General features: G+C 37.2%; 1 protein-coding gene across 1 annotated transcript in view; it reads left to right on the forward strand.

The window, feature by feature from the left end:
- LOC127806517 (GDP-Man:Man(3)GlcNAc(2)-PP-Dol alpha-1,2-mannosyltransferase) overlaps positions 1-14,052 on the forward strand; it is a 28,310-nt gene extending 14,258 nt beyond the window's left edge. Inside the window, exons 4-7 of the mRNA XM_052343868.1 lie at positions 3,807-3,875; positions 3,965-4,158; positions 13,400-13,509; positions 13,621-14,052. Of these exons, the coding sequence (XP_052199828.1) occupies positions 3,807-3,875; positions 3,965-4,158; positions 13,400-13,509; positions 13,621-13,850 (603 nt within the window). The 3' untranslated portion in view covers positions 13,851-14,052. The remainder of the gene's footprint in view (positions 1-3,806; positions 3,876-3,964; positions 4,159-13,399; positions 13,510-13,620) is intronic.
- The last annotated feature ends 3,559 nt before the right edge of the window (positions 14,053-17,611 follow it).

Below are 17,611 nucleotides of genomic sequence, written 5' to 3' on the forward strand. Positions count from 1 at the left end.
CATGAAGCAGACTGAAAGAGTGGTTGGCACCTGCACTTGATTTGCCAGGTGGTGGAATTAAAGTAGAAGATTACTAATTTTGATGGAATGATGCATGTTAAGGATTTTTTAAGTTGGGAACCAAGTTCAGAGGTAAAGAGTGGAAGCCAATGGCTGAAGACAGGAAGATTCTCTTTGTGAAGCTGAAATTGAAGGGTATTGTCCTTCAATGGCGGAAGAGAGTTTTAGAGCAGCGGCTCGCCAAAGGAAGCCAAAAATTCAGACTTAGGAGAATACGAAGGCTAAGATGTGGAAGCAATTTTTGCCGGCTCATTATGCTATGACGTTATATGAGAGATTTCATTCCTTGAAGAAAAAAGGCAATGACAGTGGAGGAGTACACAACTGAGTTCAATAATCCATCAATTCATGTTGGGTTTAATGAATCCAATGAACAGATGACTTAATGATCTTTGGCTGCTTTGAACCAATCTCTAAGAGATGAGGTGGGAGTTTTTTGCTTGTTTAACCTTGAAGATGCTTGACAATATGGTATAATGGCTGAAAAAAGAGTAGCTCGTTATGGTGTTAGGTGTCCTTTAATGACCTGAGGGACTGTTGTGTGAAGTCCCAAGGTTCCAGCTTCTGTCCAAGGCTGGAAAAGTGCCCAAACAAAGGACTAAACAAGCAATAGTTTTGGAAGAACAACCTCTAGAGTTGTTGGGGGTTCAAGTCGCAATGAGAAAGGGAAGGAAAACATCCACTTTGGAGCTTCAAAAGGTGTTGATAGCAAACCTACACAATCTGCCCTTTGATGTTTCAACTGTCATGAGTTGGGCCATGCTTCTTATTCTTGTCCTCCACGTCAAGTTAATTTACTAGAAGCAGATGTTGAGCATGAAGACAACATTGGTGAACCTGTTTATGATGAATATGTTGAAGATGAGGAGGAAATTGACCTTTTACCTGTACAAGGCAAAAACCTTGTTGTTCGACAGGTTTTATCTACTCCAAAGGTGGTGGAACAAGAAGATTGGAGAGGGCTCAACATATTTCACACCAACAAGATTTGGAGTTCTATGATTTTATTTGTGCTCTTCATCATTGGCAACATTTATTATTTGTTATATTGGGATTTTGAGGTGTACTCAAATCATGAGACGATTTGATATTTGAATTCCCAAAAGAAACTCAACCCAAAACAGGCAAGGTGGAGTTCTTTTCTACAACAATTCTCTTTCACTTTGAAGCATAAGTCTGGGGAGTCGAATAGAGTGACCAATGCACTTAACAAATGTGGTTCCTTGTTGGCTACTTTGCATGCTCAAGTCATTGGCTTTGAGGAGCTGAAAAATCAATACCAAGAAGATTCCTACTTCAGCCAAGTGATGAGAAATTTGCAAGGGCCAACCATGGAGTCATCCAATCCTTTTGTTGTGCATGATGGATACTGTTTGAGGTAACCAACTATGTATTCTAGCAGGTCCTTTATGTGAACAAATCATTTGGGAACTTAATGGAGGTGGTTTGGGAGGACATTTTGGGCAAGATAAAACTTTGGCAATGGTGAGTGAATGTTACCATTGGCCAAAAGATGAACCGGGATGTTGAGAGATTGGTGAAACAATATAGAGTTTGTCAACTTGCAAAAGGCCAATCCCAAAATACTAGTTTGTATATGCCCTTACCACTTGCGATTTCCCTTTGGGTTCATCTTTGCATGGACTTTGTTTTTGGGTTGCCAAAAATTGCTAGGGGGCATGATTCTGCCCTTGTGGTGGTTGATCAATTTTCCAAAATGACTCACTTCATTCCTTGTTCAAGAACTATTGGTGCATTGCATGTGGCTGAATTGTTTTTCAAAGAAATAGTGCATTTACACAGGATTCCCACTACTATTGTGTCAGACAGAGGTGTGAAATTTATGGGGGCACTTTTGGCATTTTTTGTGGAGGAAGTTGAGAACTCAACTGCAATATTCAAGCACACAAACAGATGGGCAAACTGAAGTGGTGAATAGGAGTCTTGATAATTTGTTGAGATGCCTTGTTGGCGATCCATGTGAAGGTTTGGGATACAATCCTCCCTCATGATGAACTTACCTATAACATTTTAGTGAACCGCACTACTAAGAAGACTCCCTTTGAAGCTGCTTATGGTCACAAGCCTCAACACATGTTAGATCTTGTGCCATTACCACAAGGTGTTCGCATCAGTGAAGATGCAGAAGCTTTTGTTGACCATATTCAGAGAATCCATGAAGAGGTATGTGTTACCCTTAAATCTAGCAATGAACTTTATAAGGAAAATGTTGATCAACATTAGAGGTTCAAAGAATTATTTGACGGTCATCAAGTTCTGTTGCATCTTAGAAAGGAGAGGTTTCCCAAAGGAACTTACCATAAGTTCAAGTATAGAGAAATTGGACCATGCTAGATTTTGAAAAAGCTTAGCTCCAATGCTTATATGGTCCTCCCAATGCTTTTAGATTATCTTCAAATCAGTCCAATTTTTAATGATGTTGACTTATATGATTTCCATGGATTTGATGGAGAGAATGACGAAGCTACTACCAAGGAATAGGTTAATCAATTGCCAAAGAAACCAAGAGAAGTTATTGAAGTGCTTGACATGAAAGAGGCTCATTCTTGACAAGGCAATCTTTATCATCGATTTCTTGTAAAGTGTTTGGGCAAACCTCCAATAGAAAGAACTTGGATATTTGAAGAAGAATTGCAAAAATTGATCCTAGCATTTATGATCAATACGTCCAAGTTTTCTCGTCAAAGCTGAGTTTCTTTTCAAGCCGGGGAGATTGATGCAGTAGCAGTTTTTTAGTTATTAGGGTTTTTATTTTATTTTTATTTGTTTGATTATGCTTAGTTTTTAAGTTATTAAGTTTTAAATACTTTTTTATTTATTAGTTTTAATAAGTTGTCATGTGACTAGCGCATGACTATTAAAAAAAAGATAGATTCCTTAGATTAGATGGATTCCTTGTGGTCAAGGACTAGGATTCCTGTGTGATTAAGGATTAGTAACCTAGTATGAATAGTCTTTTAAGAGACTTTGTAGGCAGCCGTTTTATCCTATTTTCAAGTTTGAGGATTTCTTAAACCATAATTTTAAGATCTCTGTTCCAGAATTGATCTTACACTGTTTTTGCCCAATTTTGCATGTGTTTTGTTGGTCCTTCCTCCCATGCTGCATCAACAGTTCAAGTAGTCTAGTATCAATGCAATGCTGAAAAGTATTTCCTCCAAGTAGTTACAGATGACTCATTTCTAAGTATCATAAGTGCCTGTACAACTAATTCTTAATTAACCAACTAACTCGCTTTAACTATCACTTGACACACGTCCAAATAGGATGATATCCTCTTAGTGCAGCCAAATTCTTCCTGCTCTGCTCTTGCTCTCAGGATGTCATCTACTTCAGTTCAGAGCAGGTTGTTGGACACACATGGTTGGTAACCAGGAAAAAAGGAACTTTGAAAACATGGGTGAATGAATTGTGAATAGGAAGTAACTTCTTGCTTTTGTAGCTAACTTGACAGGTGCATCTCAATATCAATCTGTGAATTTTTTTGCAAACACCAACATTTTCGCATGGCTGCCAAAGTTCTTCTATGAATTGGGTATACTTGCATCACCCATTTAATACTGCCAAACATTGAGTGCTAGGAAATCCTTGATAAATCAATTACTGGGTATGGTAAATTTTCCCATAGAAATGTTGCATGTTTCCTCCTATGGTTTCTAGTTTTCCGATTAGGCTTCAACATATGATAGTTGGGAATTCTAACCAGCTGCCTGCACTCTTAACAGATGCTTCCACTGGAAAGACCCGCACAATCTTCAACAATCATATCTGTTGCTCAATTTCGTCCAGAGAAGGTGGGCATCCTTTTATAGACTCTTCAGAGGTCATTATTGGTGTCTATTTGTTGTACTAATCTTGCTTTAAACTTGGTTCATTGCATCAGGCACACAAACTTCAACTCGAGTCTTTTTCAGTAGTCATTAAAAAATTGGATGCAAACATCCCTAGGCCTAAGCTCCAATTTGTTGGTAGTTGTCGGAATAATGCGGATGAGGAAAGGTTGCAGAATTTGAAAAACCTGGCAATTGAATTGAAGGTTGAAAAGGATGTGGAGTTCCACAAGAATCTGATGTACAGGTCTGTACCGCGTCAGCTTATAGTCTGTAATTTTGCCGTTTAATTTGATTTGGAGTTTGTTGTGATATATATACAAATGTTTTTTTTCAAAATTACTCTCTTCCATTATTATTGTTTCATGAAAATGCTAAGCCATTTTTGCAGATTCTCCTGCACTGATTTAGATTGTGGCTTTAGCCTTTTTTGATTCATATTTTCTGAAGATTTTCAAATGACCACATAAAACTGTCATTCAGTAAAGATCATTCTGCCTGATACTTGGTCAGTTGTGATAAAACCATGAATCATTATGTATTCTATGGTTTTCCTGGCTGTAAGGGTCCGACTTGATAATTTGTTCTGAAAATCAATGAAGATGCTAAACATCACTAGTTCAAAATAAACTTAAATGACTGCATGGTATGGGCCTGTTTTATCCTTGTTATAGATCTTAGTACTGTGACAGTGTGGCTTCAATAATCTGGGCCAAAAAATAATCTGATGCAGAACTTGAAACAAAAGCACAGGAGTAATCCTAATTACTCAAATCAATTCTCAATATTCAAATTCATTATCAAAGTCTACTTAACAATACATCTCTAAGGAGTTTATATAAGACCATAAACCTCCCTAGTTCCGTAACATATCAAAGACAAAATCATATCCTAACTATAATAGAAATATAATCTTCCTAAAACTACTTAGGAAAGAAATAAAAGAGAAGGAAATGAAATATACGGAAACAAAAGTATGGTTTTCTCTATTTTCTATATTTTGCCCTAGAATAATATTTCTCAAAAAAATTCTTTGCTTGGCCCCCATTGTTCTCCCCCTAGTGAAAAAAACCCAGCTTTGATGAGTTGGACTGCAAGTACCACACCAAGAAATCAAGATCTAAAACTCGAAAATCATCCTCAGTAATCCATGTACTGTCAGAATTTGGATGCTCTTTCTACTTGATGAGGAACCTCCAATAACCACCACCATGAGAAGAAGCTACAATCTCATTGTCGAGCACAACATCAATCACATCCTTTTGTTGCTATGGGTGTAGAGCAAGAGGAACTTGGCGACCTGCAAGAACAGTGGTGGGAAAAATAGAAGGCTCAAATGTACCTTGGTAAAGTGATAAGTATTCCACATTGAAAACAAGATTAATATTCCTATGATCAAGTAAATTCAGGTAAAGAAGCATTAGGTCCACGTTTTCAAATAATAGGAAATGGACCACTAGCTGGAGCATGTAATATCTTAGCGAAATGTTTAAGGAAGTGTTTGGGTCGAATGCAAACCATGGCATGATCACCTCCTTTAAAGTCCCTAGCCCTAGGATGTGCATTAGCAACATGTTTATAGTGATTCAGTGAACATTACTCATTGCAAATTTTCATCAAATTTTTAGCGGACTCAGAAATTTGGGCATCTAGGGGTAATGGTATAAGATCAATAGGGATACAAGGGGAGTGGCAGTGAACAATCTCAAATGGACTCTTACTAGTGGACCTATTAAGAAAGTTATAGACAAATTCAACAGTTAGCAAAACCAAGTCCCAGATACCAAGCTTCTCACTGACAAGACACCTAAGCAAGTCTCCCAAACTACAATTCACAACTTCTAGTTGTTCATCGTTTTGATGGTGGAAGGCAAAGTGAATTTCAAACTTGTCCCAAAGAGTTTCCTTAGTGTTTTCTAAAAGTAACTAACAAACTTGACATACCTATCAAACATAGTGGAAGAAGGAAAATCATGCAACTTAACAACCTTGCAAAAGAACCACTTAGCCACATGGGAAGCATCAGTTGTCTTACTACATGGACGGAAATGTGCGATCCTAGAAAACCTACCCACATCTTCTAAAATGGAGTCATGTCCCTAATTGTCTCGGGCAATCTTAGAACAAAATCCATACTCACATCTTTCCAAGGTGTATGTGGGATCAGAAGAGGGGTGTATAAGCTAGGGTTGTGCTTCTTAGTCTTAGATAGTTGATAGGTGTGAAAATGTGAAATAATCCTAGAAACATCCCTCTTCAAAGACGCCATAAAAATTTATCATTAACAACTGTCATGGTCTTGTCCCTCCTTAAATGACTTACTAATCCACCTGCATGCATTTTGCTAGATTAGAAAATCCCTAAATGAAGTTTGCGCAATGCATAACTGAGTTATTTAAAAGAGATAACCATCATGAATGACAAAATCAACAGCAGGATGACAATCACCTGCGCTAACCTTGAGGTAAATGTGCCTAAAATCAGCGCCAAGTGGGCTATATGTCTTTCACCTTATTAAAGCTAGTAATTTCGGTGCTCATCACTTGGAAGATGGTTGACTACCCGACTAAGGGCATCATCTACTTTGTTATCGACTCTAAAACAGTGCCTAAGGACAAAAGGGTACTCACAAAGGAACTCAACCAACTTAGAATATGCTTGGAATTCAACTTCTTTTGAGACCACAAATATGTCAATGCCTGATGATTAGAATACAGGACAAACTCTTGTGGCAATAGATAGTACCTCCAATGGTGAATAGATTGGACAATAACATAGAACTCTTTATCATGTGAGGAATAATTTTGTTTAGCCTCATTGAGTTTCTCACTAAAGAATGCTTCTGGTTGATCCTCTTGCCTAAGAACAGCCCCAATACGAATGTCAGATGCATTACAAATAACCTTAAAAACTTTACTAAAATCGAGATGCCTTAAGACAGATGTCATGGCCATATTTTCTTTAATTTCCTTGAAGGCTTTAATCATTGAGCTAGGCCATTGAAACTCTCCTTTCTTCATACAATCTGTGATAGGAGCCATGATAGTACTAAATTCCTTTATGAATCTATTATAAGATGTGGTTAGGCCATGGAAACTACAAATCTCAAACATTGTCTTGGGTTCAGGTCACTCTTTATTGGCTTGAACTTTCTCAGGATCTTACTACATCTTGGGTAGAGATAATGAAGATTGAAGCCTAAGAAAAACTCCTAGGGTTGTAGAAAGGAGCACTTCTCAAGGTTAACATACAATTTTGCTACCTTAATAGTTTGAAAAACTTGTTTGAGGTGGCTTAGATACTCATCTTGGGACTTACTAAAGATCAAGATGTCATCAAAGTAGGCAACCAAGAATTTTCCTATGAAAAGGCTTGAGCACTTGTGCCATAACACTCATAAAGGTGCTAGGAGCATTGGACAAGCCAAAGGGCATAACTAACCATACATAAAGTCCATACTGGGTCTTAAAAGCATTTTTCCACTCATCTCCTAGTTGATTATGGATCTGATGATACCTACTTTGCAACTCTATCTTGGAAAACCAACTAGAACTGGCTAACATATCCAACACAACTTCCGACCTTAGAATGTAGGAATGTGAAATTTCTACTTGATGGTGATTTTATTAATGACTGCTATCTATGCACATTCTCCAAGATCCATCTTTCTTTAGGGTTAAAATGGTTGGTATAAATCAAGGGCTAAGTCTGACAAAACCCGTGGTCAATGATTCATCCGCTTGCCTATTTAGTTCAACTTCCTCTTTTATGTTCATCCTATAATATGGGGCAAATTAGGTAATTGGTGTTAGATCACCTTTGCTTGTATAGCAGCACACACCCAAGAGGGGGGGTGAATTGGTTGCTTAAAAATCTTGTTTTGAATAATGGTATATGAGAAACAATGAATGTTAATGATGCTGAAAGTTTGTAATTGAAGTGGAATGTAATGAAAAGCTTTGAGAAAATATAAAAGCATAAGAGACAACAAGATTTTTAGAGTGGTTCAGCTATTCCCAGCCTACATCAACTACTCTAGCTCCCACTAGAGATTTTCAAATCCACTAATAAAGTACAAATAGGACTGCAAACCACAGTCCAATACAACTGCTAGCTATACCACTAGCCTTCTAGCTCGTCGTGCTAGGAAAACTTCTTACAAAATACAAAGTTTAAAGAAATGAAAGATGCAACACTCAAAAATAGAATTCTCTCTTAAATTTCAACAAGGAGGAGGTTGAAAATAGAAATTACAAAGAATGAATCAAGCCTTGTGAAAGAGAGAAAAATAGTGTAAACAGTGAAAACTCAATGAACAGATAATTTTTAAAGCTTTAGCTCAATCTTCTCTTAAATCTCTTCATCTCTCTTCACCATTAAGCTTCAAACATCTAAGCATTTATATCTTTTGACCTCTCTTCATTTAATATAGTCACTGGAGATCAAACTTGTAAATTTCAAACATAAAAAACTAGTTGTTAGTAAATTTCCTAATAGAAGCGGTTGACAGTTTTCAAAATGCAATTGACTGTTTATTTCAAAATATTGAAAAATCAGTTGACATTTTGGTAAAACTTTCAATTGTCAAGTTTACAGAAATAGTCGACTGCAAACAATTGAGAGTATGCATATTAGACGGTCAACAGTTTTGAAGAATTAGTTGACAGTTTCAAAGAAGAATAAAAATCCAGTCGACTGTCTTAACTTTGAAACATTGATCCAGAATGAATACATTAAATTGGTCAACTTGTTTCAAGAACGAGTCAACAATTTAGAAAAATAGGTTGACAGTTTTTCACTAGATTCAATGTTTAATTGATTTTTCTTACATTTTCAAGAATTGTTTAATATCAAAATTTTGAATTCCAAAACAATTAGTTTTAACATGTCCAAAAACTTAAAGTCCAATATATTAATAAAGTAGCTTGAATGGACTCAATGATTACTTGATAGTTCTTCCATTTTAGAACAAGACTTAAAATACAATTTTAGAACATTTTCAAGACTTATTCAAAAGTAATGTTTAAGTTTAAAACCTTGAAGACCAAAACACTTAACCAACACTTATTAAAGTTTTGTGTAACAGTACTCATCATCAAAACCATTTCAAAATCAAACTAACAAGTGGGACCTTGGAACTAAATCAATGGCATGCTAGATATCCCTCATAGGTGGTATGTCACTAGGAAGCTCATTGGGCATGATATCAAAAAATTCTAGTAACAACTCCATACCAAATTGAAACTCCAAGCTCATTTTAAAGGTACTCAAATGGACTCCTTAGCTATGATAGCTAACCGATGTCCACTTTCTTGACACTCCTTTTCAAGTACCTTGTGAGTGACAAGGTGGATGTGCTTCTTATTGGAGACCAATGGTGCTTACTTGGTCTTGTCCTAGTGCATTTTCTAAAAGGTTTAGTAGGTATCAATGTGAGTTTCTTCCCTTTATAGGTAAAGACATAGGTATTTTCTTGCCCATTATGTACTACACTCATGTCATAAAGGCAAGGGCGACCTAAAATAATATGGGCAACATCCATGGGCAACACATCACTGTAAATGTCATCCTTGTAGTCATTAAACTGAATAGGGAACAAGGCATCTTTCAGTGACTGTCGTCAAGGTTGTTTTGTTCACCCCATGCAACCCTAAATGGCTTCGAATGTGGTTCCACCTTAAGGTGTAGTCGAGTGATTGTAGACTTAGAGACCACATTCATGGTACTACCCCCATCTCTGACCAATATACAGTCCACTCTCCACTCCTAATACATATTTGGAAAACGCTGGTAAGTTTCCATTTTCCACCATCAACACTCTCAATCAACGCACACCTCACAACATTAATATGGCCCACCATTTCAATTTCTTCATCGAACTCTTCCTCTCCTCTTGTAAAATCTAATCAATTAATATCTCCTTTTCCACCTTCGGGTTGATCACTAGGCTTTTGCTCTAGAGTTAAGGCACTTTCAGGATGGTGAGTAGCTGTGTGACCTTTCTTGTGACAATGATGGGATTGAATGGAAGGGTTATGAGGGCATAAAGCACTAAGTACTAGAATTGGAATTATTGGAGGAAAAATTTATATTCCTAGCAATGCTATCCTAAGGAACTGAATTAGGGATTGCCTTATTGACATTGTTATCTCTTGGAGGAGGTTAAGGGAAGGACCTAGATGGATGAGATTTAAAGGTTTTTGTAGGCATGTGACGAGCTTGACGGACCTTAAGATTTTTTTATATCACCAATGCCTTATGATATGCCTCCTCTAAAGTCTCTGGGGAATGCAACATGATCTTTCTCTAGATGTCTAAACTCAACCCATTCATGAACCTTTATATTGTGAGAAGGGATCCTCATTTAAGTCAGACCTGATGAGAAGATTTTTCAAATGGAGCTAGGTAATCAGTTACACTCAAAGTTAATTGTTTTAGATTGAGCAATTGTTGTTGTAACTAACTCTCGTGGAAGGTAGGCGAATACTTCTCTTTGAACTTTACTTTTGCTCCATGACATTGACGCCCCATTGGGTGATTGGAGGCTCACCCAATCTCTCAAAATTACGTTTGAACATTTTTTTAATATTTCTTTGCAAAACCAATCAATTTCATCTCAGCAAAACAAAACCTCTTAATGTTAGTCATGCCATACCATGTGAAGTGATCTTCCATATCATCCAACCAGATAACATATTTGGATCCAACTTGCCATCATACTCCTAAACATCCACTTTGGCTTTCTTAGTAATGCCCCTTTGGTCTTCTAGTCTATACCTATAGGGAGGAGGTAATTCCTTATATTCCCTATTTGGAATCCTATCGTGGTGTGCAGTGATCCTAGGGCTGCTACCTATGGGTTCTTCAAAAGTTGGATGCCTTTGGTTATACCTAGGTGCTTCCTGATGGTAATCCAAATGACGGGTATCTCTCTTATGGGGCTAGGTTCTAAAGGAGGCATCCTATTTGAAGCTAGGTGTTCCAAAAGTATGAAGAGGATGACCATGCATAAACTCTCTGGAATGGGAGGACTGCACCAAGTCATCTCCTATCTTCTGCCTACCTAGTTTTTTGAGGACTTGTGCCATTTGTTCAATAAATTTTTGCACCATACCCAAAGGACCCTTGAGATTGTATAGTCTGGTTTCGAGGGCTTTTGTGGAATTGTGCAATGATTGGAGATCAACAGGTGTAATGGAGGAAGTTTGTTCTTGTTTGTTGGGAGCCATGAGAAATCAGACAAGTGATATTAGGAAGGGCAAAAAATAAGGGATGCTAAATTACTCAGATTGCAACTCCATTGCAAACCATAAATCTACTATAATGCACAAAAATAGAGCTATGAAATTTAAATTAAGTGACAATATCAATGACGAAAAAATAATGCTCGAGATGCAACAAATAGGGTACAAGATTCTTTTTTCTGGTCTTTTTTTTTTTGGGGGGGGGGGGGGGGGGGGGGTTGTGGAGCTCTCTCTCTCTTTCTGAGCGGCTATGAAAAAAATTAAATGGACCTAAAAGAAAGTTACTTAAATATACCCAATAAATAAATATCAATCAAGCTTCAAAGTGAAGTACCTTTAACAAAGCAAAATTGAATGGATAATGGTTGGCTTAATGGAATATGGCTTGCGGCAAAAGGAAGTTGGGTTCTCTGGATTAGGTCTTAAGATTGGGGTCTGGGTATCTGTATTGCTGGGTTAGGTAAGCAGACTGAGTATGGGTCAGGTAGGCAAAATTGGGTCTTCAAACTAGGGCTTGGGTCAAAGATAAAATGAGTATTGGTAAAACCAGATGGGTAATGGGTCTTCAAATTGGGTTCTGGCTGGTGGGTTTCAGCAATCAGGTGGGAAGGCTAGTGAGCAGGCAGCGAATGCCCAACGATGATGGTTGACAATGGTTGCAATTTCGGACCCTGGCAGAGGTATCAACTGTGTGCGCTGACGTCGTCAGGAGCTTCGATGAAGGTTGTTGAGCGCAGGTGAGAGCTTCCAGCGAGGGAACTTAAACTTCGGTAGACATTAACTCTAGCGAGATTTTGTGGTGAGACTGTTGAACGGCTATGATGGTCCAAACTGCACCATTGGTGAGGTATGATGGCAGTGAGCAAGTTGGATAAGGCTTCCAATGTCATCGGCTCTGGTTTCCAACATGCTTGGTGAGATTTCTGGTTCCTGGCGTGCTTGTTCACCAAAGGCTGCTTATAGTCTTGAGTCTTCTAATGGTGAATTGCTGTGTTGGAGATGTTTTGAGGATGATAATTGGCAACTGATGTTGGATTCTCTGATTGCTGAAACTGAGGGTGAGGATTGTGCTGGAGCTGCTATGAAACGATGGATTGTGGGTTGAGAAAAATGTTATTTTTCTAAAATTTTCCTGAAAATTTTAGAAAATCGTTGAAAAATGATTCAGGATTTTTGGCTTTGACACCAATTGATGTAGAACCTGAAACAAAAGCTCAAGATTAATCCCGATTACTCAAATCAATTCTCAATATTCAAATTCAATAATTAAAGTCTGCTTAACAATACATCTCTAAGGGGTTTATATTGACCATAAACCCTCCCTAATTAGGAGACATAAAAGACCAAATCATATCATAACTATAATGGAAATATAATATTCCTAAAACTACTTGGGAAAGAAATAAACAAAGAAGGAAATGAAATATCTAAAACAAATATATGGTTTTCTCTATTTTCTAAATCCTAAACCTTAGAATAACATGTTCCAAGAAATTTCCTTGCTTGTCCCGCAACGTATTGTGTGGGTTTGGTTGCACTTGCTTTTGGAAAATCTAGATGAGTTACTCTCAGTGTTCTCCTGGATAATTTAGTGGCTTTGGAAAGTAGAACCCATCAATCTTGAAGGCACTGTATGGTGGCCTGCAACCTCTGAGAATGTCAATTGGCTGCAGCTGAGCAAATTAATGTTATTGCTTTATGGTGAGAGGACAAAAATATTCCCTACTGCCATTTAATATTTTAATATTGGGGAGTTTGATTGGCTGGGTAGAAACAACCAAATTTGGTTGACTTGGGATTCATATATATTAATGGTGATCTTATTGAGTTTCTTACTTATGTTGATATACTTGGAGGGACTTCTCCTTATAGTTCTTAAGAATGTCAACTAATGCTCTTACATTTTTAATGGAATTGATCATGGTCGGTAGAGTTGGTTGGCTTTGAAACTTGAGCAAAGTTTGGTAGAACTAGAGTCCATAAATATTATGTGGTTTATGCATTAGGCGACATGTGGACACTTGCACCTTGGTGTAAGATATTCTTATAGAATAGTGATTGTTTTGCCACCCAAGTTGGCTGAAACAGTTGGCCGCCAGGGGGATGAATTCCAATCTTACCCCTTGCCTTGTTTGGGCCAATTTTGGAGGCAAAAAAAGGCATTGTCCTTTCTTATATGTTCCTCTGGGTGGATTAACTTTCTCATTGATCTGTGTTGTCTTGAACTTTCTCTTTGTACTACAGGGACTTGGTGAGACTTTTGGGAGGTGCTGTTGCAGGGATCCATGCCATGATTGATGAACACTTTGGCATAAGTGTTGTGGAGTACATGGCCGCCGGTGCCATACCAATTGGTCAGGGAACTAACTGGTTTTTCAAATTAAAGATACTTTCTGTTGGCAACTCGCGGTTCTTGTTTCTATTTCATGGATCTGGCTGGCTTATAAGGTTTGCTCGTTTTGCAGCTCATAGGTCTGCCGGGCCAAAGATGGACATCGTGTTAGAAGAAGATGGACAGAGAACTGGATTTCTTGCTCAAACTGTGGAAGAGTACGCAGAAGCCATCCTAGAAATTTTAAGGATGCCAGAAAATGAGAGACTAAAGATGGCTGTGGCTGCAAGGCGACGAGCAAGCAGGTTCTCAGAAGAGAGATTTTATGATGATTTTAAAGCTGCTATTCGGCAAATTCTGTGAAATCTTCTTACTAACGGAAAAACTTTATACGGCAAACGAACTTTGTGAAGAGTAGAGCTGTAGAGGTTCTCCATTTTTTCTGTGTTCCTAGTATTTAACATCTGACCAAGATAGAAAGTGGAGAACAGTTCTTCTGTCTATATAAAGGGAGTCTGTTTTTTTAAGTCAGTTAAGCCATAATCAAAGAAATTTCTTTTTTTTATATTATTCCTTTATTGTTGGGTCGAGACAAAACTCGGCAAAAACACATAAACAGAACCCAAAAAATAGAACCTCGCAGAACAAACAATAAGACTTGCATGAAACAGAAATAAAAAGAAATGCAAGAATCAACATAGAATTTTTACTGTGGTTCACTCGTTAATGAGAATTATGTTCATGTTGAGCTCCGGTAAAAAAAGTTCACCGCATTATTAGAAGAGATAATTACAGTTTCAATGTACAAACCTTACTCTCAAATACTCATTATACAAATAAACAACTCTCTAATCAAAAATACCTCAAAATTACATATATATCAAACTATATAGAAAGCAAAATATTTGCAGAGAATGAAAGCAAACCTTAAAAGGCAACACAAATCGGAGGTTGTGCGTCTATTGATCTCAAGGCACTATAGAAGATAAATAGAGAAAAGCAGTGGTGAGGATTCGATAGTATAAAGGTAGCATCGACGATCGGAATAGAAGTAGACTAAATGACAAAAGGATAAAACACGCCTTGATAAAACGGCAGGGAGTGGTTGTCGTTTTGGCTCTCCAAATTATGGGCCCAAAATACTGTCGTTTTGGGCAGCCACTTATAGTTGCCAAAAGACCATCTTATCCCCTGCAAAACAACATTGTTGAAACTTCATAATAATCCAACATTTATTATTATTTTGCTTTAAACCATTAGATTAAGAAGACGAATCTTAATATTAACAATGAAAGATATTTCGAGTTGTAGAATCGACGAGTTAGTTATGAAAATATGGGAATTAGCTATATTGCGGTTGGGGGTTTTTGCATAAATATTTTTGAGTTAAAACCCTCCCTCAATAGTAATTAATTAATGACTGATTCCTCTTCCTTTCATTCTCTCTCTCTCTCTTTTCTCTATTACTAGCCACTTGGAGACTCAAATTGGTGCCAGTTCTGCATTTCAAGAGAAAATCCATGCTCATCATGTGGAAGTGGAACAACCCCACTTTTGTGTCATGGGGCAGTTTGATGGTTTGAACTAAAACTACAGTCCAGAATGCACATGGAAATTCCTGCTATCTTCAGTTTAAATATTCACTTAATTACTCCGTTAATCAACATTCAACAATTTCCCAAATGAATGTCAAAACTCAAGTGATAATGATACACCACCAATTTGCCTATTTTCAAGACCCATCTTATACTACCAAGCTTCAACTATATAACCTTGGTCCTTGAAGAAGATTAGTTGCCTATCCAGCTCCCCATTTTCGTTAAATCCTTGACTTTGCTAGGATTCTTGTAAATATATAGATGCCTTAAATGATTATACTAGGATTCTTGTAAACGTACAAATGCCTTGAAACTCATTTCCAATGTTCTCGTCAACACAAAAATATCCTAGTAGTTTCTCAAACTCCCAATTCCCATCACGAGGATTGCTACACACCCATGTGTTGCACTTCTCAAGAATGCCTGTCAAGGACATTGTACTCCCCTACACTTGGTGACTCCATTGTCTCTCCCCTGATACGTACATCCTTTCTCAATTCCAAGGTTTTGTTGATTACCTTGCTTCATCTACAGAACTGATTGGGTACTCACCTATATTCCACTAGAGTAGTGATTTTCATCCTGTGAACTATCACCACAGGTATAAAGATGTAGGTCTAGCAACTAATAATTAATGAATGCACAAACTGCATATCCAAATAAGGTGGCACTCCAGGAGGTCAAGCTTAGATCAAGGTCATCTTAGTGAATTTCAAGGCTATTGAGCTCTAATGACGCCTTTAGAGTTTACAAGCTCAAGTGATCATGCTCGCACCAACTCCGAGAACGCGAGGCAAAGCTCTCAAGGACCTAGCTACGACATCCAATACCGTTGAGGACTTGACCCACAGGATGGTCATTTTTTAGATGTGTTTGGCACAAATCTCGAGAGGCTCAAATCGCAAAGAACTAAGAGGTAAAGGCCCTAAGCGTACTAGCCTTGTTCAAGGCCAACTAGGTGAATGTTGCCCTTGGTTAGGATCTTAATTGTCCCTAAGTTGTGTTAAATTGGTTCGAGCCTGAGGTTGTAGATTAGGATATCTCCTATTATGGTCCGAATGGTGGATGTGAGGTGAAAGAGAAAGAATGCTTATCGTGATGCCATAGAGTCTTCCAAAGTCCTCAAGGATCAGGTTTGAGAAGTCGAGGACAAGGCTGGGCAAGCTTGGAATGATGCCTCTGAAAGATAACACTAACACTTGGTGGATCTATGTAAGAGGAAAGAAGATTTTTAAAACTTTTTTAAAACACAATTGGGAATGAGGGATAATCAGCCACTTTGCTGAATCAAATATTTTTGGGTCCGCCCAAAAATGGGCTATTTCCAAGGGGGCTAGGCTATCCCCACTTTGCATATCAATCAACGATAGCCTATGAAAATGCAAGACATGCAATTGCACCCACTTTGGGTGGAGATGCCTCTAGGTATCCTATAAGGTGGGTCACACGAAACAGTGAATATTTATTATCTAGATGACTATTATGCATCGGTGCAAGACATGCAACTATACCCACCTTATCTAGATAATTATAAATATCCAATACAAGTACCATCTTATTAGCCAAATACGTATTTATTAGCCAAATATGTATTTATTAGCTAAATACGTTGTTGCATGCGATTCTGTAAAAGAGACCGTTTGGATGAGAAAATTTGTTGTTGAACTAGAAGTGGTTCAGACCATTGAGTTACTGATATTATTATATTGCGACAACAATTAAACTATTACACAGGCTAAAGAATCATAAGGTGGCACCTAGGTCGACCAAGATATGCAATTGCACCCACAATAAGATGGGTCGGGTCCATCACCTCTTGGATAGTTTGGGTATGAAACCATATCTCATCAGCCTATCATGCAAAGTGGCTAGGATGCCAGACTATTTAGCACATTCCTTTTGTCCAATCATAGTTTAAACTTACCAACTTTAACTAGACTGGACCTACATAAATTGAAGGGTATAATTAAAATAATAAAAAAATTTAGTAGTCACACACACACACAAAAAAAAAAAAACGTGAAAGCACAAGGTCAAAAAATATAGATTTGGCCAAACGGATCAATTTATAAAATATAAAGGTATATTTTAACCACAATAAAAAAAATAAGGGCTAAATGACAAATAACGAAAAGTGGGGGGACTAAATTGATATTTTATTTTTAAAATAATTTTAAAGTAAATTAATGATAAAATTGAAACGAATATGAATTAATATTTTATTTCTTAGAGTTTTATTATTTTATAATATTGTAGCTTAATTAAGTCGCATTTTGTCCCTTATATTTAATCTTTAACAATAATTTGCATTCATTGAAATGACATAACTACTTATTTAAATTATTTTAATATAATTTAATAATTTTAATGTGATTTAATGAAAGTTTCTTTCAATAATAGATATAAATGAAAGAGCATACATTTAAGAATAATATTAATGAATGTTCCAAGGCCACTCCCTAGGAGATATGAATGCACATTGTCTCGTGCATTATTATATGTTGTTTTTATGTCATTTTGGCCAAA

This window comes from Diospyros lotus, chromosome 7, assembly GCF_014633365.1.
Source record: "Diospyros lotus cultivar Yz01 chromosome 7, ASM1463336v1, whole genome shotgun sequence".
NCBI classification, from domain to species: domain Eukaryota; kingdom Viridiplantae; phylum Streptophyta; class Magnoliopsida; order Ericales; family Ebenaceae; genus Diospyros; species Diospyros lotus.